The 22,631-nt window shown below is 37.6% G+C and overlaps 4 protein-coding genes across 21 annotated transcripts; 2 read left to right on the top strand and 2 right to left on the bottom strand.

Moving 5' to 3' along the window:
* The first annotated feature begins 217 nt into the window (after window positions 1–217).
* Window positions 218–3,481, top strand: LOC116926166 (integrin beta-PS). The gene is made up of 13 exons (XM_032932980.2): window positions 218–917; window positions 986–1,166; window positions 1,228–1,441; window positions 1,509–1,575; window positions 1,640–1,795; window positions 1,861–1,875; window positions 1,942–2,208; window positions 2,263–2,424; window positions 2,490–2,624; window positions 2,689–2,821; window positions 2,893–2,941; window positions 3,006–3,243; window positions 3,323–3,481. Exons 1-13 carry the CDS (start codon window positions 771–773, stop codon window positions 3,401–3,403), a joined length of 1,845 nt encoding a protein of 614 aa, XP_032788871.2. The 5' UTR covers window positions 218–770; the 3' UTR covers window positions 3,404–3,481.
* LOC116926168 (broad-complex core protein isoforms 1/2/3/4/5) lies at window positions 3,482–9,084 on the bottom strand. Of its 3 annotated transcripts, none has more exons than XM_045177089.1 (8): window positions 8,800–9,084; window positions 6,371–6,757; window positions 5,837–5,998; window positions 5,447–5,773; window positions 4,978–5,154; window positions 4,684–4,891; window positions 4,494–4,615; window positions 3,482–4,431 (listed from the first exon to the last, which is right to left on the bottom strand). In XM_045177089.1, the coding sequence occupies exons 2-8, from the start codon at window positions 6,512–6,514 to the stop codon at window positions 4,030–4,032; spliced, it is 1,542 nt and encodes a 513-aa protein (XP_045033024.1). In that variant the 5' UTR covers window positions 6,515–6,757; window positions 8,800–9,084; the 3' UTR covers window positions 3,482–4,029. The 3 variants fall into 3 exon arrangements, with proteins under 3 accessions (XP_045033024.1, XP_032788874.2, XP_032788875.2); XM_032932983.2 differs by having other exon boundaries at window positions 6,371–6,519; window positions 8,800–9,083; XM_032932984.2 differs by lacking the exon at window positions 8,800–9,084 and having other exon boundaries at window positions 6,371–6,519; window positions 6,602–7,262.
* An 830-nt stretch (window positions 9,085–9,914) lies between these two features.
* LOC116926171 lies at window positions 9,915–11,285 on the bottom strand. 2 transcript variants are annotated; one of them, XM_032932991.2, is made up of 6 exons: window positions 11,082–11,285; window positions 10,762–10,977; window positions 10,559–10,691; window positions 10,417–10,470; window positions 10,239–10,312; window positions 9,915–10,151 (listed from the first exon to the last, which is right to left on the bottom strand). In XM_032932991.2, the coding sequence occupies exons 1-6, from the start codon at window positions 11,139–11,141 to the stop codon at window positions 10,077–10,079; spliced, it is 612 nt and encodes a 203-aa protein (XP_032788882.2). In that variant the 5' UTR covers window positions 11,142–11,285; the 3' UTR covers window positions 9,915–10,076. The 2 variants fall into 2 exon arrangements, with proteins under 2 accessions (XP_032788882.2, XP_032788883.1); XM_032932992.2 differs by lacking the exon at window positions 10,239–10,312.
* A 79-nt stretch (window positions 11,286–11,364) lies between these two features.
* On the top strand, window positions 11,365–20,803 carry LOC116926167 (glucose-6-phosphate exchanger SLC37A2). 15 transcript variants are annotated; one of them, XM_045177079.1, is made up of 29 exons: window positions 11,365–11,504; window positions 13,872–14,096; window positions 14,173–14,348; window positions 14,449–14,527; window positions 14,601–14,736; window positions 14,844–14,925; window positions 15,016–15,227; window positions 15,299–15,460; window positions 15,527–15,617; window positions 15,744–15,895; window positions 15,961–16,128; window positions 16,207–16,240; window positions 16,365–16,462; window positions 16,528–16,611; window positions 17,726–17,810; window positions 17,869–17,927; window positions 17,987–18,050; window positions 18,117–18,207; window positions 18,269–18,349; window positions 18,415–18,478; window positions 18,546–18,635; window positions 18,697–18,772; window positions 18,832–19,299; window positions 19,421–19,709; window positions 19,825–19,920; window positions 20,007–20,085; window positions 20,176–20,297; window positions 20,392–20,479; window positions 20,542–20,803. In XM_045177079.1, the coding sequence occupies exons 2-18, from the start codon at window positions 13,999–14,001 to the stop codon at window positions 18,164–18,166; spliced, it is 1,830 nt and encodes a 609-aa protein (XP_045033014.1). In that variant the 5' UTR covers window positions 11,365–11,504; window positions 13,872–13,998; the 3' UTR covers window positions 18,167–18,207; window positions 18,269–18,349; window positions 18,415–18,478; window positions 18,546–18,635; window positions 18,697–18,772; window positions 18,832–19,299; window positions 19,421–19,709; window positions 19,825–19,920; window positions 20,007–20,085; window positions 20,176–20,297; window positions 20,392–20,479; window positions 20,542–20,803. The 15 variants fall into 15 exon arrangements, with proteins under 15 accessions (XP_045033014.1, XP_045033019.1, XP_045033011.1 ...); XM_045177084.1 differs by having other exon boundaries at window positions 18,415–18,635; window positions 19,421–19,529; window positions 19,625–19,709; window positions 19,825–19,831; XM_045177076.1 differs by having other exon boundaries at window positions 18,415–18,635; window positions 19,421–19,529; window positions 19,625–19,709.
* Window positions 20,804–22,631: the final 1,828 nt, after the last annotated feature.

Genomic DNA, 22,631 nt, shown 5'->3' with positions numbered 1-22,631 from the left:
CAAGTGATTGTTCTAGATCTGTTAACTAATAGTTTTGGCTTCTACATTGCCACGAGATAAATACTACTACGCTATTGGAAACGCGTTCATGTTATCCTGATATTTTGTTTTTCTGTCGACGACACAAAACCTCGTGAGTTGGCATTAAAACATTTATTTTCATCTTTATTTTTTTTTTTTTTTTTGGGGGATGTCTGCAGAGTTTCGAAATTGTCAATCGAAAAGGGTCGTCGATGACCCACAATATCGAATGTCACCATCAGTTAAAAGTTGTTTCCTGTTTGTTTTTCTTTTTTATTTCCATTTATCTGTGCACATTCAAGTGGCTAGTTAAAAAAAAAAAAAAAAAGTATTTCGTTTCTTTAGATAATTAATGTCGATGCAAGAAATTCTAAGAATGGCGAGACTACTTCAAAGTAAATCAATGTCGTCGTTTCGTTTTTCAAGACTTTTGGAACTATTTTTTCTTTTCTGGCAACAGTTTTATTGCACTTTCGTTATTGCAATTAAATCGAATTTATTTTTAATGGTAAACATATTTTGGTAAGGTATTGTGGAATTCTGTTGCCACCCTGTATGTTAATTATTTCATCAGCAGGATGCGTTACAATGGCGCAAACACAATGATTAAGTCATGCGCTTGGTTCTTAACCGCAAATCCGGTAAAGATATGACGCCAAAACCGCAAAACAAACCAGAAAGCAAAAAAACTAAACAACATTTTGTCACAATTCGTATTTTTTAGTCTTGAATTAATTCACTCTTGATCAATGACGTGCGACATGGACTTGAAAATTATTAGCCTGATGGCCATTTTATGGCCGTTTGCTTGGTGCCAATTGGTCCCTTCGTGCGGTTTAGCTACAGACTGCAAAAATTGTACCATCATCCGCGATTGTGTCTGGTGTCGTCAACCGGTGAGCCTTTTTTTTCCAATGCTAATTTAAATTTTAAACAATGATGTAAATTCTTTTATTTATTATAGAGTTTCAACGGGGATCGATGCATGAAGAGAGATGAAGCTGACCGTTGTTCAACGCAATTTGTGGTCGACCCTCAAGTGTTGATTCAATTGATTGAAGACAATCCTTTGGCCGAAGCGCAAAAATCGGAGGATCCTATCCAGCTACGCCCGCAGAGAGTCTCCATGAGCAATGCCAGAAAGGGTAACATCAAATCTTTATTTAAAACTAAGAAAAACTCGTGAAATGTTTGATTACGAAACAGGTCAATCTTATACGATTCCGGTTGAATTCAAGCAAGCTAAAGATTACCCAATCGATTTGTATTTCTTGATGGATCTTTCCAATTCGATGGGTGACGATAAAACTCAAGTGGAAAAACTGAGCAGTAAACTAGCCGCAACTATGCGCAACATCACCAGATATTTCTCTATCGGTTTCGGGTCGTTTGTTGACAAAAATGCCTTCCCTTACAGCTGGTATAATCTACACTAATTAATTTTATTTTAAATTCATTCATTAACTAGTGATGTTACATGCAATCAGGCCTGAGCAAAAGACTTATTCGTTCAAGAACCATATGCCTATAGCTGACAATATCCAGCTCTTTACGGTACAGAAAATAACGCGCATTAACTGTGTCAAATTTTAATTCATTTTTTTTTTAATTCTCATAGAATGAAGTTAATAGGGCAGAAATTGTGGAGACGTATGATGAGCCAGAAGGTGGACTCGAAGCCCTTGTCCAAGCTACCGTATGTACATCACAGATTGGATGGAGAGCTAAGGCCAGACACATCATCTTAATGATTACCGACAACTATTCACATTTGGTAATCACAATTAATTCGAGTTAATCCGTTTATTTAGTTGACACTCTCGTCGTTTGTTTTAACAGGCAGGCAACGGAAAGGTCAGATTTTCTAATTTCGGTTTGAATTGCTAAATTGAATAGCCAATTTTTCTTTGACAACGAAAGTTGGGAGGTATTTTAGTTCCCAATGATGGAAGTTGCCATTTAAATCCCGATGGACGAGATTACAATTTCGGATTGATACACGACTATCCGTCACTGGGCCAAATCAGCCGTCTCGTTCGAGAACATTCGATGAACGTTATTTTCGCCGTTACCAAGGATGTGGCCAAACCTTACCAAACATTTTCTCCGCTAGTCAGCGGCTCTTCGGTCGGTGTCTTGACATCAGATTCATCCAACGTTGTGACCCTCGTCGAGGATCAGTACAAGGTGAAATCATCTTTCCTGATATTAACGAGCATATCTAACAGCTTCTCTTAACAGCTCATTACGTCTTCAGTGGAATTGAAAGATAATGCCACCAATGGAGTCAAAGTTCGATACTTTACCAACTGCCTCCAGCCGGCAGGCTCTCCAGTTCAGGAGAGTGCCAGTTGTGGTGGACTCAAAGTTGGAAGTTTGATCAGATACAACATCAGTATCGAAGTAGGTTAATGGTGATTCAATTTTCTTTATGTTCTTCCTCGATAATCAATGGCCACAAATTCTAGATCACGCAATGTCCTGCAGGAAAATCTACCCACCGCCAAACGATTGTTGTCTCTCCGGTCGGATTGACCGATTCTTTGATTATTGATTTAGACATCGAATGCGATCAGTGTCCTTGCGAACGAGCTGATAATGTGGTAGGTTAATTGTTCATTTAGAAAACAAATTAGTAGACGTCATGGTTTCAAATCTCAAATGCAGAGTTGCCCGACCAGCTGCAAGGAAATTACGTATTGTGTCGAACCGGGGCGTATTCCACCAGATGAAGATGCGGATAAAATTGCTTTCGAATGCAGCCTTTTAAATGTGACCAAAGACGATGAATTCTCTCCGAGTATGTTAGCAACATTTAAAAAATAATGATACTAGCGCGAATTATTAAATTGTTATGATTAAAATTTACAGAATTATTTCCATTCCGGAAATGCGCCATTATCGACAACTCTACTGGCTGGTTTGTTCCTTAAAAATCGTTGTCAACTAATTTAAGCGTATTAAATTAATTTTTAATTTTCTAGTCGAAGGGATTTCGTTTATGGCTACACGGAAAATGATGATAAACTCGTTCTTTACAACAACACAATTTGCCTGCCTAATATCGCCATTCCAGTGTCGAAAATTGCTTTCATGATGATGGGAGCTCTCGTCGCTGTCGGATTGGCCCTTTTGCTCTTGTGGAGACTTTTCCTCTTCATGTACGATCGAAAAGAATACGCCCGTTTTATCAACGAGAGCAAAAACGCTAAATGGACGGCCGTAAGCAATTCAATTACCTGAGAATTTTTACGTGGAAATGATGAAAGAGATTTCCTCCCTTCCTTCTTTTTTTTTGCAGGATAATAATCCGCTCTACGTCGAGGCTTCGGTTAATTACAGTAACCCAGCATTTCAACAAGGAGTAGCCGGTCGTAAGTAGGTCGTTAAAAAACAAAAAAAAGTTGATTTTAAAACTTGACCCAAAAACAAAGTAAAAAAAAACAAAATGTCGTCAAAATGTTTTTCAATCATCTTTTTTTCTTTTTAAATCAGATCCAATAAATATTTTTGACCATACATACACACACCATACACACACACCACACAAAAAAAAACACACACAGGAGAAATGTCGATAAATTTTGCAAACACAAAAAAAGGAAATTGTTTATAGTTTGACACCGTTGCGCGAGTGTTTGAAACTCAGAATCAAAAGTAAAACGAAAAAAAAACGACATGTTTGACGAGGGGACATTCAGACGTAAAAAAAAAAACATAAACAAATACATCTGATAAATAGGATTATGTGATATAGCGAAATTTTCAACAAAAAAAAGAAGCAGATGCCCAGTATTGGCCATGAGATCGACTGAATTGTGTACAATCAACTCCATTTCTTTTTTGCTTGTTTCTGGGTATACATGGAGTTACGTCATAGAACTTAAAAACAAAAAAACAAAAACATTTTGTTTTTCTTTTCTGACAAAAAAAAAAATGACTGCAATTCTCACCGGACGTTCTAAAAAAAAAATGGGTAACAATGAATCATTTATAATTTCTTTTTGTTTACGACGATTCTTTGTGATGGGCTCCTTGGAGTTTCCTTTGCACTTTTCCATGTCTGATGCTGAGTATGAGAGACTCTTGTTTGTTGGCAGCGTCGATATCAGCCGGAGATTTCTCGCTGGACATGCGTTCCACAATGACATCCTCGTCCATGTAACTATCGACCTCGACGACCAACTCTTCGGCCGTCATTCCACCATTTTCTCCGCGTCTCTGCGCGTCCTGCGGATCCGATTCCCACCATTCGCCACCGTTGCCACCGGCACCCGAACCCGACGAACGGCGGTAATCCCGCGTCCAGGCGTGGCGCAAATAGCCGTGGCATTCGCGGTATCTTCCGTACAGAGTGCTGTACGACACGCCCAGCAGTTCAGCTCCTTTTTTCAAGTCCAACTCGCGATCCTTTTTTTTCAAGAATCGGTAAGTTAAAACTAACAAAAATTTATGTTGAAAATAATCGATACCTGAATGCCTTCCATGACAGCTTTAGTGAACGGTTCTTCCCAGTACTGTTGCCGCGTTCCATGGGCGATGTAGTCGTTGAATTTGTAGACTGCATATCCACGGAAAAAACAGTGAGGTTCACCTTAAAAAATTGAATTTTTAAATATTGAAAACAATAAAAAAATGTATTGAATTGATTTTGTTTTTTACTTTTCTCTTGCTGGACTTTACGTAGGGTCTCGCTATCGCCATCTGGTGGCTGGATGGCGAAATTGCCGCGTAATTCCAGTCGGGCGGTCAACTCTTGAAGGTGGGAAGGATCCGTCAGACGCAGGTCTAACGCGGAAGTCGGTGCGCTCTCCATCGTTTCGCTTCGTGTTGGCGTCTCGGCCGTTGCCTCGTTACGTGGTGGTGGGCCCTGAAAATTAATTTGATTGACGTCTTTTATTCGATCGTTGAGGGGAAAGAAATGAGGGCGGGAAAAAACAAAAATAATCGAGTTACCATAGTAACGACATTTTCAATGCGAGGCGTGAAAGTGGCTGAAGACGGCCGACTATTGTCTGAATAATTGGAGTGGTCTTGATGGCTGGCCGTGCCCGGCTCGATTTTGGGTCGAATTCGCCTGCGTTTGCTCGATGGCGATTCGCGACCCGTCGATGACGAAGAAGATTCGACCACCTAAACAAAAACAAAAACACCATCATACGAAAATTTCTAAACAAAAATAATGAGGAACAAGACATGACAATAAAACCTGGAATTCTATCAACAACAAAACAAGGAAGGGAACCAAAACAGCTGTGGATCGATATTGAGTTTTTCTTTTTTCTTTCTTTCTTTCTACCTGAACAATGTTCATGGAATGTCCCGAAGACAACGTCAGGTCAAACTAAACTGTTATCGATTTTTCTTCACGTCATTTATTTATTGTTGTTGTTTTGTTTTGTTTCTTTCTTTCTTCAGTTCATACCGTTGTGATGGCAGCTGACAAAAGGGCGGCGTTCTGGAAGAGGGGCAGGAGGGCCGGTGGCGGAGGCGCTTGACCCATCGTATGCGGAGGAGGTGAAAATGTGCTCGATTGGCTGTGCGGTGGCGTCGTTGTCGGCGTGGGCGTTTTCCGACACGGCGCCGCTTCCCTCGTCAGTGACACCGGCTGCTGTTGTGGCGGTTGATGCGGTGGCGCTGCCGCCGTGAACGAAGGCTGCTCAATTGAATCGCCGTGTCCACCCGACGACGCCTGGGCCAAACCTTTAACCCGCAGACTCTCGGCCGTTCGTAATAACGATCCCAACTGATCCTGTTGATGTTTGTCAATCAATGAATTGGTTTTGTTTGTTTTTTAAATTTCAGACGCTTGTACCTGGGAGACGTTGATTTCTCCTTTGTACATGAATTCGACGATGATGGCCAAATCATCGAAACTCGTTTCGCGCATGATGACGATCATCGGTCCCGTCACGGGAGGTTCGGCGTGCTCCAAGAAAAGCTGTTCAAAGTAGGTGCTGCAAGCCGACAGCACCATCTGCAGTGGAAAAGAGCAAGTATGAGAACAAACAACCAAGAATGAGTAAGAAGAAAAAGAAAAAAAATTAGAAATAAAAAGAAAAAAAAAAACGGGGGAAAAAGCAAAGCCAAATTATCGATTTTCCGCCAACAACGGGGTTCGGGAGCGGAGCACTGCTCCAGGGGGGAGAGAGGGAAAAAGACGAGGTAAAGGGGGGGGACGAAAAAAATACAAAATAATGGTAAAAAGAAAAAGATTGTGGAGGATAATGGATATTTTTCCTTTTTATTTTTTATTTTTTATTTTCGATCTAAAAAAGAGAAGGGAGTGAGGGGGAAAAAAAATAAAAAATAAAAGGACGTAATATTGAGAAAAGAGATGTGCTACTACCTTGTGTGCGCGGATGCTTCTACCCTCTGCCGCCAGAGTGACATCGGTAAAACTCTCATTGGAAAAGAGTCTACCGAAGACTTTGAGCAGGTTGCTAGAGTGGTTGTTCCATTTGAGGCAAAATTGATGATGCGACATTTCCATCGTGTCTGCAATTATTTTTTTTTTTTAAAGAGATAAATGTTATATCAATTTAAAAACCAACACAATTAAAAATGCAATTATCATTACGACGCCAATATTATGGAGAGAGGAACGCAACTCGCATTTTCGGCCTCGTAGTGAAAAAATGCAACTTTAGTTTTGTTGTTATTTCTTTTTGACGTTGTAGTTGTACATGCGGAGCGCTGCACGCGGGTTCTTCCACAGTCTTTTGTTATCCATTCTCTTTTTTTTTTAAATATAAATATATTTATTTTTTCCCCTCCACTTTTTTAATTCCCTGCGTTCTCTATGTGTGTGTGTGTGTGTCTAGTTTCGCTTGTTTATTCTCCCACCCACCCGCTGGCGCCCCTCCTCCCCGGGAAAAAGAAAGGAAAAAAAAAGGAAAAAAAAAAAGGAAAAACGACGCAGGACGCCTCGAAATCGATCGAGCTGAAACTTGTTATTTTTCGACGTCACACACACACACACACACACACAAAAACGGGAGAGAGAGAGAAACGGCAAAAGAGAAAGAAAATAAAAAAAAAAGTGTGGAGAAAATAACTGACACTTTTCTCGGAATTTTTGGCAAGCCTCGAAAAAACCGGTTTCGGGTGGATGAGTCTCCCATAAAAAACGGAAATTGAACGAAACAAAAAGGGAGGTGGAAAAAAATTTATACTGTGTGTACAATTTTTTTTTTTTTTTTTTTTAATGCTATTCTTTTTCAAACATGGGAAATTTAACCCGTCCGTTCCTCTTTTCATTTATTATTTTTTTTTCCTTTTTGTTCTTTTATATTTTTTTATTATTATTATTTTATTTATTATTTTTTTTTTTTACAAGTCATGGCCCAGATAGAAAAAAAAAAAAAAAGGGGTCCGGACGGACGGGTGGATGAAAAGAAAGAGGGAGTTGAACAATGCGACCCTCGAAAAAGAAAAAAAAAATATATAAATAAAAAAAAAAAAAAATAGAAAGGAAAAATAAATCTAATATGAAAAAAAAAAAAAGTCACGCCGAAATAGCTAAGATGGCGCAAGCGCATGCGCCAGCGGGAAAAAATAATAAAACGAAAAAACTAGAAAAGAAAAAAAAAGGGGGGGAGGATTTTTTTATTTTTTCTTTTTTGTTAGCGTGTGTGTGCGTCGCCTCGGAAATTTTTTAGGAAGTCATTTTCGGAATCGATCCGGCGACAAAAACTCCCCAAGGTTTTTAGTTTTTTTTTTCTTTAAATTTTTTTCTACTATCGATTTGTAATTGGATCAAAATTGAAAGTGAGTCAGAGCAAAAATGCATTCGTGTCTCATGATTAATGTGCCCCGTGCGATCAATAAAACTAAAAGCTCAGCTTGTTCTCGCCCAATCCAATCTTGCGGATTAATCAGTCGTCTGCACATCCCCGCCGCCGAATTTTTGAAATTTTATTTTATTTTTTCAAAGATTGGGTCACCCGCTGTTTAGTACGTTTCCCATTTAGCAGACGTACAAAGTTCAATGTTTTTCTTTCCTTTTCCATGTACAGATCGACTGTACCCCTCATTTCGAAAGTGCTCCATTTCGACGATCGTTTTTTTTTTTCAAGAAGAATCTACAGTTTTGTGATATTTTCTTTTTCTTTGAAATTACGTGAAAAATAAATGGGGGTCTCATTTCTAAAAACCTGAAAGGCAAATTTTCAAATCACGTTGGGGGGGGGGGGACGGTGGCGCGAGAGAGCGAAATTTCCAGGAAGAGACGAATCGAATTCTCGTGTCCTTTCTCTCTTTCCCGTGAAAACGTTTCCACCATATAGACGTGAGTTCCCTTTTTTTCTTCTTATTTTTGTACCCCAAAAAAAACAAACAAAAAAACAAACAAAAAAAAAAAAAAAGAAAGGAATGAATAGACCGAAATGTGAAGCCATGACGGCCATTCGAAATTTGAACACAGTGCCGGAGGAAATACGAAAAAAGAAAAACATGACGGAAATATGGCGTCTTTGGCTCGGTTTTTTCCCTCCCGGATGATGTTCTTTTTTCGTTTTTTTTTTTTTTTTCTGTTTTTGTTTGGGTCTTGTTTGTTGGTCTTTTAAAAGCTTCCCCCAATTTTTTTTTCCACGAAATCCCTTCACCTAAATGACGTCACATTGTTGTGTGTGGCTTACTTTTACCGTTATTCCCACACACACACACACACATTTCGCTTTAAAACAAAACAGCACACACAGTTCTTGATAATAATCAAACTTAATGAATTCGACGAAAGTTGTTGCAAGAAATTGAAACACACATTGAAGAACTTACCGGCGAGTCGGGCAGAGCGCGCGCGCGCGCCAAAAACAAACAGAAAATGGTCGTCGTCGTGATCAGATGGACGTCTGCTTGCTTTTTTCTCCCGCAGCAAAAGTATACAACAACACACACGCAGCCGTTGGAAACTGTGGAGAGCCCCGGCAACGAGCTGCAATCGGTTTCAAGTGTCGACTCTCGACTGCAAAACCTTCTCCCTCCCCTCTAACTCTTACTGCACAGCTCGGCTATAGTGAGGGACCCGTGCGGGGCCGCGGGGACCTGTGGTGGTGGGGGGAGCTTCTCACAGGGTGGCGGATGGGAGAAGAGTTGAAGAAAAAGAAAGAAAAAAAAAAAAAAAAGAAAATAAATAAATAATAAAAAAAAAAAAAAAAAAGAAAATTGGAAAAAAAAAAATTACGGAAAGGAGGGGGAGAGAAAAATTTGGGGGGGGAAAGGAGACTGGGTCACGTGATCTCGGGATACTCGGAAAAGACAGGCGGAGCTTATTTTTCGTTCAAAAAAAAAAAATAAGGAATACAAAAACAGAAATTTAAAAACAGAACATCTGATAAAGGAATTAAAAAGAAAATGGGAAAACAAGGAAACTGGAAAAAAAAAAAGGTTTTCGTTGGTCTCTATGGTAGCTTAAAATGTTTTTTCTGCTTTTCTATATTTCATTTTTTCTTTTTTGCACGCAAAAGCCGAAATGGTACGGCGTACCGCATTGGCTATCTCTTGGAGCCGGTGCCGGAGGGAAGGCGGAGCATTTGGATTCCATTTGTTGTATGTATTTTTCCCTATTTTATTTTTCATTTTTTTTTTTTTATTATTTTTTTTTTTTACCCCGTCGATTTTTCACCGACGCCCGAAAATGGCCGGTCGCAAAACGCTGCCATCTCTTGCCTATTTCCGTCATCCCATTTCGGCACACGCCAACCAATTTCACAACCCTTTTTAACGATCTGCTAGGTTCAAGCGTAGACTCAGTGTGGTAAAGAAAAAAGAGGATGACATGCGGGGAATAAAAAATTTAAAAAAAACTCATCAAAAAGCAATCAGTCTTGATCCATTCAGAATCGTCAGATTCATTAGCGAAATATATCATTTGACGGTGCAAATCCAACAAATAGGGGGAAAAAAATGTGTATTTTTTGGAATCAATTTTAAATTGCCCGCAGGCTTTCAGAAATAGATATAAAACAAACCAACAATTTTCGACATCATTAAGCAAAGACAGCGGATACAGAATTGACGTTCATCAGGAATGCGGAGCGCGTAGGATCAGTTAATTAAAATGTGCCCTTTCCGCATCCAGCACACTTCCTACTGCGTCTCGACGTCCGTTCCAATGTTGCAGGTTCCACCTTGGGAAGATAAAACATTTATAGTTCAGTCTTTTTTTTCGTAGAATTTTTGAAAATAGGACAAGAACGTCCTCCAGTTTTCCTTACGTGATTGAGACGATAGTCTTTATTACGTATCTGCTCAAAACAGAGACTCATTTTATCTCTAACCGAATCTCGATCTGCATTTTACGCCGTTTTAGAAAATCAATGTTTTGATCGTTTTTGTTGTTATTTTCGTTTTTTCTTTTTTAAAGAGAGATTTTTGCGGAAAACACGGTAATACCTGTATCAGCATCTAGCGGTGGTTTTTGTAACCTTTTCTCAAGGATCTTTTCGACTGAAAGAGAAAAACAAGTTCCACGAAAAAGATTAACATAAAAGCACATGATTGCTATTTTATACTAAAGTAAAAGTATGCCTTTTACCTTGTCGTTGGAGATTCTCGCACTTTTCTTCAGTTTTCGAAATATGTTCTCGGCTGACATCTAAGGTATTTTCGAGCACTTCCACTCGTTCCTCCAACAGATGAATTACATGCCATAAAGCAGTCGTGCCATCCTTTCATATTTAATCACAAAACATGTTTTAATAACACATGGGAAACAAAAAGAAAACTGGTAAGTTATACATCATTAGTATTGAGGCGAACTTGACTATTGTAACGTCGTGTTTGGTGGACGTTGCGACGCTCCTCGTTGGCCAGTTTAAGGAGTGATCCATATTTTCTGTGGCGGCGATCTGATCTCTCGTTTTTAGAACGGCCAGCCAGCTCGTGAACACGTTGACGCAGACGGGACCATGGCGATTTTACAGTTTCGTTATTACTAGTGTTGTAGCTAGACACCTACTTCCAAGAATTATGAAACGGGTTTATCCAATAACAAAGAAATTGTTCAAATGGAAACAGATCAGCAAAAGCGAAGTCAATTTAAAAAAATTAATTTTCACCGATTCTAGAGACGTCTGGGGAGTTAATGCCGTCGGAGAAGGAGAGCCATCACGTGACATGTCGTTACAGGAAAATCAATAGACAAAGGAGAGGCTGTAAGTTGTGTATCACTTCTACTAGTTAGAATGTAACTGAAAAATAATGACAGAATCTTTCAAAGGCAGCCAAAGATCATCCTTGGTGTCCGGTTTCAATTGATTCTAGTAATTGCCCGTACACGTGGCGATGCTGCTTCCATCTAGTAGATGTGATGCAAATCAGGACACACTAAGCTCCATTCATTTTCAAAACCCAAAAAACCTAACGACAGCCACCCATACCCAGCAAAGAACAAATTCTTTGCTAGTTTATTTCCGTCCTTCATTAGACATTCTGGTTGTGGCAGCAAGAAAGAAAGAAAGAAATGCATCTTCCTTGGAACGGTAAGTTAGACTTCTTTCCATCAAAAAGATAGTGAATAATTACTGTAATTGGGATTGTAAGTCTGCAATTGCTGACTCAAGCATGTAAATTCAAACCAGGTTTTAATGGATTGGTCTTATAATAGGATGTTACCCAGTGTGACACCTATAATTTATTGTTCCTAAAAGGAAAATATGCTTGAACAGTGAAAATTGTGACTTACATACCAGTTTTATGCAAAATGTATCAGCAGAGACAGCGTTAGGTTTGGTAGAGGCAATTTATTAGTTGTAGATCCGTAAATCCATTTAAAAATAGTTACAAAGGCAACAATAATTTGGAAGTATTCCCTTTACTGACCATAAATTGTGGCTCAAGGTGAAAGTAGTTTTAATTCCTACACATGTCAGAAGTAATGCAGGCCTCTTTTATTCTCATAGTGATTTTTAAAAGCTCAATTTTTGAAACACATGGAAAGAATTCCTCTTTGTAATAACCTTGTCTTAAGTAGTTCACAGCTATCACAGCACATATATCATTACCATATTTTCCATCAAGGTTGAACTTCTAAATTGAGCTACTGGTTTCAGAGAACATTGACCAAATAGACCCATGTCCCCTACCCCATGCATACATTCTTTGGTTTCAGATTTCCAGAGAAAGAGGTTCCATATTACTACAAATACTTGGAAGCTTGGTACACGCCAATGCCTTCTGTCCAACAAGCACCACATTAGTAGCGCAAACAGTAAAATACGTTTTGGAATTTTGAACCCCTTATGCCCTTAATACCTCTCTTTGCTGACACGTCGCTTATCATTTTCTGGAAGCGCCGATTTTTCATATAACCTTAAAGGTAATGCAATCACATTTGAACGAAATTGATGCATTTGCTATTACTTAATTCCACTGTCACTGGCGTTCATCAAACAGCTGACTGGCGTTCGTGACTGGCGATTTGGGGTTTTGTGGCGCACGTTAATGTATTCAGTACTTTGTTCCATTTCTCCCCCAACTACGTATTAATTGCGATGTGGGCGTGTTTTTGTTTTTCTTTATTTGTGTGCTGAAATAGATTCGAAGAAAGACTTAAACAAAAACTAAGGCCCAAGTTTTTGGCTAGGGCAATAATTGAGTTCGTGGGAATGAAGTTCGTAAGATTTAAAGTTTAAGGACAGCATAAATGCACCATTCGCCTTCTTCGTATTGGGAAATAATACTATAGTAGGGTGCACACGTAAATATATATATATGGGTCAAGATTGGTTCGTCTTTCAAATTCGTATTAAAAGAATCGGATTGTGTAATGTATCACTTTTAAAATTTTTTTAGTGGTTCGGGGATTCCACAATTTATGGATTTGTTGATATCCCATTGAATTAAACAAATTAGGACACTGGGCAATTGCTTTGGAAAACATGTGAAACATTGCGCTATTTTCAGTTTGGATTACTGCGTCATTTTAATTCTTAAAAGTCAAATCTTGCCACTATTTTTAGCTTTCACATCACAATTCAGTCCGTTTAGTGCGTGTTTTCAACAGGTCTGCACTAATATGAGATAAGAAGGTTGCTGTGCCAAGAATGTATTTCTACCTGGTGTGAATACGCACTGAGCAATTCTCGGAAGTGTCCTTAGCCATGTTTTTGAATTGCCTTCAGTACCAAATTGTGCCTTGATACTTTCATTCATTGCAAGCACAAAACTATACGTCTTCTAGATATTGGCCAACACCGTGACAGCGCCTAATCATATTAATTAATGAATTTATTATTTTTTTTTCAACGGTGTATTTGCGTTATGCCCGGCTCGATAATGATCTCTTTCGAGCTGAATGGTTAAGAGTGTAGTGTATTCTGTAACTGTAGAAAAATTTGCGTTCGTGCAGTTTGAAGGTTCTTGCCAGATCGGCGGTCTCTTTTCCGTTGTTTCAATTGCCATTTCTTTGTCGACTGCTTTAGGGTTCAGTTAGAGAAATCAACTTCCAGGAAGATTTAATCAGTCCCTGTGGGTGTGTCCGCTTACGTAGATCAGAGCTTTTCCCTTGTTCTTTTTTTTCTAGTATACCTACCAAACATTTCTTGTGTCACGGTGCAATGGGCCTATATACGTCTGCGATTGGATGTTAAACAAGTAAATGTTGAAAAAGAAACATTTTTTTGTCTTGGTCTCTATGTAGGTCATATTTTTATCCTATTTTTTCACAAAAGTTAGTTGCAAGAAAATATGTTTTTAAAATCTGACCTGGTTGAACCGTTTACGTGTTAGGCCAAAGGTCAACTTCCGGGTGCACCCGAAAATTGCCTGGGGAACTTTGTCCTTTCTCTTCTGACCCACTTATTCTTCGCATTTGACATTGCTGGTACAAGTTCCCTTTTTATGTTTAGGCTATAGGTACAGAACGAGCAGTACGGTACGAGATGAGTTCAATGTAGTTGTATCCTCACACGATTTTGGACGTCTAGGCTACCTCGAAGGACGAAGGAACGCATTTATTGAAAATTCGCGATTGAAATGCTGCTGGAAAAAATTTACGACGTTCCGATTGGCATCCGCATCCTAGAAAAGGTTTCCTTCTTAAAGAACCTTTCCAGTGTTTGGAAAAATCGCTGGTGATTCCGTTTTTTATAGAACAAAAGTTTTAATCATACAAACGTACTAAAAAAAAAAATCTTTTATTATTTAAAGGCATCAATTCAACATTTTGTTTCTGACGTTTCTCTCCTACTCCAGTTACCACATTTCTCGTAAACCAACGAGCGTCATTAAAAATGTTCTTAATCAAAATTGTACCGGCCTGGAACCCCCTCCTGGGTTAAACATAAGTGGCATTGAAAATACCTGGTGCAGCTGGCACCCGTTTGGTAAATAATTCATCAAATATTCATTGGAATGTCTTCAAATTCAGATAATGCTAATATTCAAATTATTCCTTGATATCCTGCCGCAATACTGCGCCAACAGATGGACAAAATGCAGGTACACTTCTTGGTGCTTTGGACTCTGCCTCCCTGTTTTCTTATGCTTTCGGGATGTATATGATGTACGTATATTTCGCAAAAAATTATTCAAATGAAGAAGCTATATAGTAAACCTTTTTTTTTAACGGTTTATAGGGGTTTACTTGGAGAGCGTATAAACATCCGATACTTTCTTTCTATTGGAATGATGCTATCTGGATTTTTCGCCTGTTTGCTTGGTTTGGCATATTGGGCTAACATTCACTCCTTAACATACTTCCTTGTCGTTCAGGTATAATCTTCTTTTATTTTTATTTAAGACCCCATGAAAGAAAAATTCGAAACAACAAGATGCAGTACACTTTGACGAGATAGTAAAACATTTTGTTTTTGCTATAGATTTTAGCGGGTCTTTTCCAGTCCACTGGTTGGCCAGGTTGCGTAGCCGCTGTAGGGAACTGGTTTGGGAAAAACAAACGAGGTAGGTGCTCCTATGTACTGATATAAAGCAATAACCTTTCTAAGAAATGGGAAGCTCTTCGTTCAGCTTTAAATTTGATTCTATGGACAGGACTTATAATGGGCATTTGGCGCTCACACCACAGCATTGGAAATATCATCGGTACGCTGATTGCCGGAGCTTTTGTCGAGGAGGCATGGGGTCTTTCGTTTGTTGTTCCAGCTGCCATCATTTTTGGATTAGGTTTGTTTCTCTTCCTCTTTTTGGTTCCTGACCCTCGAGCTGTGGGTTGCGACGTTCCAGAACACGCTGGCTGCCTATCGGTGAGAACCTAATGTCTTAAAACGTGCTTAAACATTCCTTTCTTAAGTCTGAACAATGAACTCCTTTCAAGCAAACGAATCCCACTGCGGAGAACGCTGAATTCGAAAACCAAAGAAATGGTAGCATGGGATCAACCACCCCCGGAATGAACGAACAATGCGAGCCTCCATCTGAGTTGAAAGCTGACGATGAAGAAAAAGCCATCAGTTTCTGGAGGGCCGTTCGGATTCCCGTAATACGTTCTGCCTAAAAAACCGTTTTCTCCATCCTAATCCTAACGTTTTCTTAATGTTTCTAGGGCGTCGTTGAGTATTCGTTTAGCCTGTTTTTCACAAAGTGTATCAATTATACTTTCCTTTATTGGCTACCACGCTATCTGAAGGACTCAAGTGAGCTGCATCCTTTTTTTACCATTTAACCTTGTTCTGTAAAAATATTTATCAAATAGTTAAGTCACTATCTCGTAGTAAATTGATAAACATGTCAAAATGTAATGAATAATCAACATCTTGAAGGTGAAACGTTGGGTAGTCAGCAAGCTGCTGATTTATCAACTCTCTTTGATATTGGTGGAATATTCGGTGGTGTATTAGCTGGCCTTTTGAGCGATCTCACGGGCATGAGTGCTTTTACGTGTTCTGGTTATTTTATTCTTACAATACCAGCGGTAATCTACTGTCAACATCATCATATTTTTATTCATTTAAATATGATTTTTTTCTTGATTTTCAGTTGTTCATTTACAGAGAATTCGGATCTGTAGGTGGAGCGTTTAATATGACTTTATTGTTTCTAGTTGGTTTTCTAGCAAACGGGCCGTATGCTTTGATCACTACGGCTGTGTCCGCTGATTTGGGAACCCATCCTGAGTTGAAAGGATCTACTCGTGCCTTGGCGACGGTAAACAAATGTGTTCTGTTGTTGAATTTGCGGTTATAAAACTGTTCAGTTTTTGATTAATTTTAACAAACATTCCAGGTTACAGCGATTATTGATGGCACAGGTTCAATAGGTAAGCTAGAGAATAACGAGGCACACCGGGAAATCACTGGATATTTCTGCAGTTGCGTTCACTTGTGTCTTCACATTGTTATAATTAATGCAGCCATATAATCCTCGGGCAATTATACATTAAGGTGCAGCCATCGGACCACTTGTTGCTGGACCCTTGTCGAATTTAGGTTGGGACTACGTTTTCTACGCATTGATGATGGCAAGTGCTATGGGATTATTGGTAAGATAGAAAAACTTTATCCGTTTTTTGTTGTTGCTGTAATGAGTGTCTTTTCAATTGTATAGTTATTGACGAGACTAATGGTAAATGAGGCAAAGGCAAAATACGGAAACACGAATAACCCACATCCTGTTACTCGATTAGCAATGGTAAAACTCTAGAATTAGCCACGAATGCAACAAAACTTTTGTTAAAATTTTTCTTTTTCCATTTTCAACGAATACCTAATACAAATAATGCAGAATATCTTCAACACTTACCTTTTCTTAGTTGAACTGCAGTTAAGGTCTAGGAAGCTCTGGGCGAGCTCATTATTCTTTTTGTGTTGAAACTTCCATAGTGATTGAATGGAAAGAGAAAGCGCTCGCACGCTTAGATCCAAAACATTGCCATTAAGGTACTTTATCTTAGTTTGTGTCCTCTGTTATCAGTGTAGTTTTTCACAGATAACTTCACTACCAAAACCATGACTGTATTTACTGGCAGCTGATGAGCCATTGGTATTTTTATTTATGTGGTGTCTACGTTTCTGTATCGTTTATCGATCTTAATCAATTGACAGGAATTTTCGTACAGCTGGTCCTGGAGTAGATTATATTATTAGAAGTAAAATTATTCTGAAATAATTTCCAGAGGGAAAGGTAAGGTAAAGTTTACATCTTTTAGTTCCAGCAGTTCTGGCCACCGTTTTACATGCCACGTCATATCTTTTTTTTTTTCCTCTTCTCGGAATGAAGTAGAGTAAGGGGAACGAAAATATGAAGGCAAATGGCTGCTGATTCGTGTCCAACCTCCACAATTTGTTTGACCTTATTGCAAACATCCATTTGAAAGAATATCCTTGGGCATTTTGAGAATGGAACTGAAATTCCAAAATCCTATTTGCCGAGCTTAGTAGCGCACGAACTTTCACGGTGTGCACTTGTATTCTTTTGGTTTCTGTAGTTGCATCCTTAGTAAAGCACGGGTCCACATGCACAAATTGATGTTCTTTCATTAGTTGATTCATGTAACTTGTTGGTGTTTTGTTAACTAACTGTATAGCACAGCCTAATATCCGCACTTGGTTTTGCATCCGCACGAGTTTGGTTTGCAAAGCACTGTAACAATTACCAATCCCTATTAACTATTTATGATTTTATTAGGAACATGCAATAAAACTTTGTGATTGTGTATTTTTTTACTGCTAGGATTAAGTATAGGCTTTTTTGCTGAATGACTATTTAAATCTTTTCCTTTTTGTTTTGTGTGTTTTGTATTCAGACGGATAATGGCTGTGATCGCCGAAAGGACGGCTGGACATGGGTTCGCCACCGAAGAATTGAGATGGTCGACAAGAAATTTACAAGTATCATTTTTAAATTGCCCTCCTTTTCCTAATTATAAAAAAAAAAAAAATTTAATAGGAGGATTCCTCAACCACCGAAGACTGCCCGCCGAAGATTCGTCATCAAAGTCGCGAACGGTATGGTATACGAGCGATAAGTTGGATGGATAATCTATAATTTCGACTTATCTAATTAGGAGAGTTATCCGCCCTCGAAGAATTTCCATTGGACATCGTCTGTAACCGATGGAGAAGTTTGGAGTAACACAACAAAAATAAGGTATAAATGATAAATTGTCATGCATAACGATTTTTTTTAATGTTAAGGAGGATTATCGGACCTTATGGAGGATTCAAGCACCCCAAGATGCCAATGATCGCTAATTGTGACACCAGGAAAATTTCTGTTAAAACTGGAGTATTATTAATAAACTAAAATGTTAAAATTTATTTTTTAATTTTATCTTGTGTGGAAGTAGGATGGTCCAACCAGTATTGAAAAAAGCTAGCCTGGGCATTAGGGATCATCACTGGAGTTGCAGGAGTTTGCCATGTAGGAGGTACATGGAATATTTGATGACAAATTTAATGTCTTACAGCATTAAAAATGTTTGCCTTTAAAAAGATGAGTCACCAGCAAGAATGGGCGTCTGTTAAGGATGGATGTCGCCGGACAACGGGAATTGGCAGTATCACACAAAAAATAAGGTATAAACGATATATTGCACATGTATAACGACATTTTTTTATGTTAAGAAGGATTTTCGGAGCTTTTGGAGGATCTAAACACCCTGAGGATCCCAAGAATTGCTGACGGTGACCAGGTTAAATTATATTAAAACGGGGGTATTATGAATAAAATAAAATGTATAAATTTATTTTGTAATTTTATTATGTGTGAAATTAGGAAGTCTCACCCAGTATTGAAAATAACAAAACAATGCTGGGCATTGGGAGTTACCGTTGGAGACCGTCATCTAGGGGTCTATAGTATTGCAGGTTTAAAATTTGACAGTTTTAACAGTATTTCCCTTTTTTACAGTTATGATCTTTCAACGAGAGTTGACGCCAGACAACCGAGAGTCGACGCCAGACAACCGAGAGTCGACGCCAGACAACCGAGAGTCGACGCCAGACAACCGAGAGTCGACGCCAGACAACCGAGAGTCGACGCCAGACAACCGAGAGTCGACGCCAGAGAAGACACTGAAGAAATCAAGATGGTACGGTGTAGTATGGCCAATACGGTATTTCATTATTAGAACTGTGTATTTTCTTGTTTTTGTTTGTTTGTTTTGTTAGTTTTTTTTTTTTTTTTTTCTCTTGCGTTTTTTGCCCTTGGGTTTTCTACTTTCACACACTACGGCTGTCCAATCACCTTAGCCTATAAATATTGGGTAAATTAATCTTGATACGCACTCACATTCACCACACGTTCACCTAACGGGGCGTTCACGGGTCTTGGCTGATATAACTTTCAATTGATCTGGTCAATACCACTTCCGATTAGGTAATGTAATCACGTTACTATTAGCTCCGTGCTTCCAGTTAGGTTTCAGTAGTTTGAATTTAAAAATCTTACGGTTGTGGTGAAAAAAAACGAAGCTATTAACTGTAAAATTTTGCGACAGGTATTTAAGAATTGCGAACCTTATGTCCCGAATGAAGCGGGTCGATTTTTTGTGGATTTAGCGGCTATATGGGTTTTCGGGTTGGGTCTTAATCTGTCGGGTCTAATGGGTATGTCTACTCAACCCATTTACAAGTATCGATTATTAAATCGAACATAATCACCGTACCCTATCGTTTTTTTTATAATTCGTGTCTGCTACCAGATGGTAGATTTACTGCTTTTGGGTCAGTGACAGTGAGTGAAGAAGGAGTAGGCTACCGCGCTACCCCGCTGTTAACCTGTTAATCGTAAGTATTGTTAGACGTTTGCTCTTGCAAATCTATAAGTATTCATTTTCTTTTTTCTTATAATTATGTTAAATTCTCCTCAATCGACTGCGCTGCAATTCTGCATGGGGCGAAGCCTTTTGGTAAATAAAATGAAGTTTGTAAACATCTTGTAAATCTGTTTTCAACATAGTCTCAATGCATGTCACGTCAAATTCAACTTTGTGTAAAGGTAAAACAATATGGCCATTTAATTCATATATGCTTAGTAAATGTTTTATTTTGGTGTGATGTTGACAGTTTTTTTTTTTTTTACAGACTTACCAGAATAACAGTGACATAGAATGAAATAGGAATTGGGGATCATAAAATTGGAGGGGAAATTGTTGAACATTTGGTATGTATTTACTCGTATGTAAAACTTTTGCAATAGCCCAGTTACAAGTTTCTTTCTTTTCCGCTTTGCATTTTTTTCTTTGTCTTACAGTTTTTACATCATTGACGTTATGTATGTACCAGGAGGGAAATACAGTTTTGCTAGCCACCTGGACTAGTGCACTTTTGCCTCAGCCCACTTGCCTTACAGAACAAGCAATTGGAATCTTCCATGTAAGGATAGAGAAATTGTTTCTAATACCTAGTATGCATATGTATTCAAGTATTATTAATCACTTTGTACTGCCTTCTATCATGAGCTGAACAGTCTGCATATTGTGCATAATGGAATGTTCGTCATTGATGTTCAACATGCTGAGGTCTTATTACATCTAGTGCAACATCAATAAGAAAAGGTACTATAATCACATTTTTCAAGTTCTTGTAATTTGTATTCCTTAACAAATTTCTTTTTAAGGTTAGTTCAGCGTGCCATGACAATTCCATTTTTTTGAGTTGACCAACTTGCCAATTATGTTATATGCGTTATATGCCAGCACGTCATATTCGTTATCCACGCAGGTGTTTTTATTAATGAAAACTTTAAAATTAGAAGTTCTGTGCTAATCGGGTGGATGTTTCTCGATTGGTGAAACATGTTGGTTGTCGTGATGGGCTATTTGTTGTTTATGTACAAACTGTTTTTGTGAATATTATGATTGGTTGGTTTTGTTTGTTTATGTATGTTCGTTTGTAAATGACGTTAAAAATTTTTTCCTAATTGGGAATGATGATAGTTAAGGTTAGGAAAAGAATGAAATACATTTACCAGATGAAATTAGGATAGGGGGAAAATAAAAACACAATAACATATTATAGCATTTACAATATAATATATAAATAACATATTCATAATCATAATATCTATATAATTATAACTATTTAGATAAATATAACAATATAAAATAAAATTGAAATAAACATTAATAATTTAAACTTATTAACATACATATTTTAAATAATATGTAATAATAAATAATGTAATTTTTAACTAGCACATTAATATAATTAAATATATAATAAAAAGGAATTATAATATAAATAAACTATGTACATATAATAACTATATATTATAGCTTTATTTTTATCACATATTATATATCTATATTTTCATACGTATGACAAATGTAATTATTCATTTCGGAAGCACACTTAATTAAAAACAATTTATAAAGAATTATTAATTGGTTATGCACAGCATATAAGTTATTCATTTTACAGTTACGTAATATAAATAATTATTTTAAACTATGTAATCAACATAACGATTGTGTGGAATAAATGCAAGAATGTAAAATGAAATTTAATAATAGATAGAAATTTGTTATAAATTATAATGATTAATAAAATAAACAATAAAATATTAAATAATACTTGTATTGTAATATATAATTGGATCATACATGTAATACACTAGAAAAACCTTAAATTTACACTGCTGATTCTTCAATTTACTTGTAATACATATCACACTACGACACTACACACATAAAACAACACATGATCTTGAAAATTGTAGGATAAATACATGTCCTTGAAACATAATGGTCGGAATCCATTGGGAAATGGGATATGAAATCCCGGATATGGAATATGGGATATGAAATCCCGGATATGGAATATGGGATATGAAATCCCAGATATGGAATATGGGATATAGGATATGAAATCCCGGATATGGAATATGGGATATGAAATCCCGGATATGGAATATGGGATATGAAATACCGGATATGGAATATGGGATATGAAATCCCGGATATGGAATATGGGATATGAAATCCCAGATATGGAATATGGGATATGGGATATGAAATCCCGGATGTGGAATATGGGATATGAAATCCCGGATATGGAATATGGGATATGGCATATCCTGAATCCCATATCCCATATCCCATATCCCATATCCCATATCCCATATCCCATATCCCATATCCCATATCCCATATCCCATATCCCATATCCCATATCCCATATCCCATATCCCATATCCCATATCCCATATCCCATATCCCATATCCCATATCCCATATCCCATATCCCATATCCCATATCCCATATCCCATATCCCATATCCCATATCCCATATCCCATATCCCATATCCCATATCCCATATCTCATATCCCATATCCCAATGTATTCCGACCATCATATTTCAAGGTCATATATTTATCCCACAACTTTCAAAATCATCTAAAGTGTTTTGTGTATACTATGAAATGTAGTACAAGTAAATTAAAGAATCAGCAGTGTATATTTAAGGTTTCTTAATGTACTACGTGCATTATACAATTATATATTACAAAACAATTTAAATTAAATAATATTTAATCTTTATATCATATTTATATCAATTATTAAATTTCATTTTACACACTTTTTTAATTTGTTATACTCAATTGTTATGTTGATAACATGATTATTTAGAACAATTATTTAAATTTGATAATAGTAATGTTTAATTTATATGCTGTATAAAAATTTTTAATAACATTAGTCAAGGA

Source organism: Daphnia magna, linkage group LG7 (genome assembly GCF_020631705.1).
Source record: "Daphnia magna isolate NIES linkage group LG7, ASM2063170v1.1, whole genome shotgun sequence".
NCBI classification, from domain to species: domain Eukaryota; kingdom Metazoa; phylum Arthropoda; class Branchiopoda; order Diplostraca; family Daphniidae; genus Daphnia; species Daphnia magna.
Note: the sequence above shows the minus strand (reverse complement) of the source record. Positions and strands in the feature narration are given on the sequence as shown.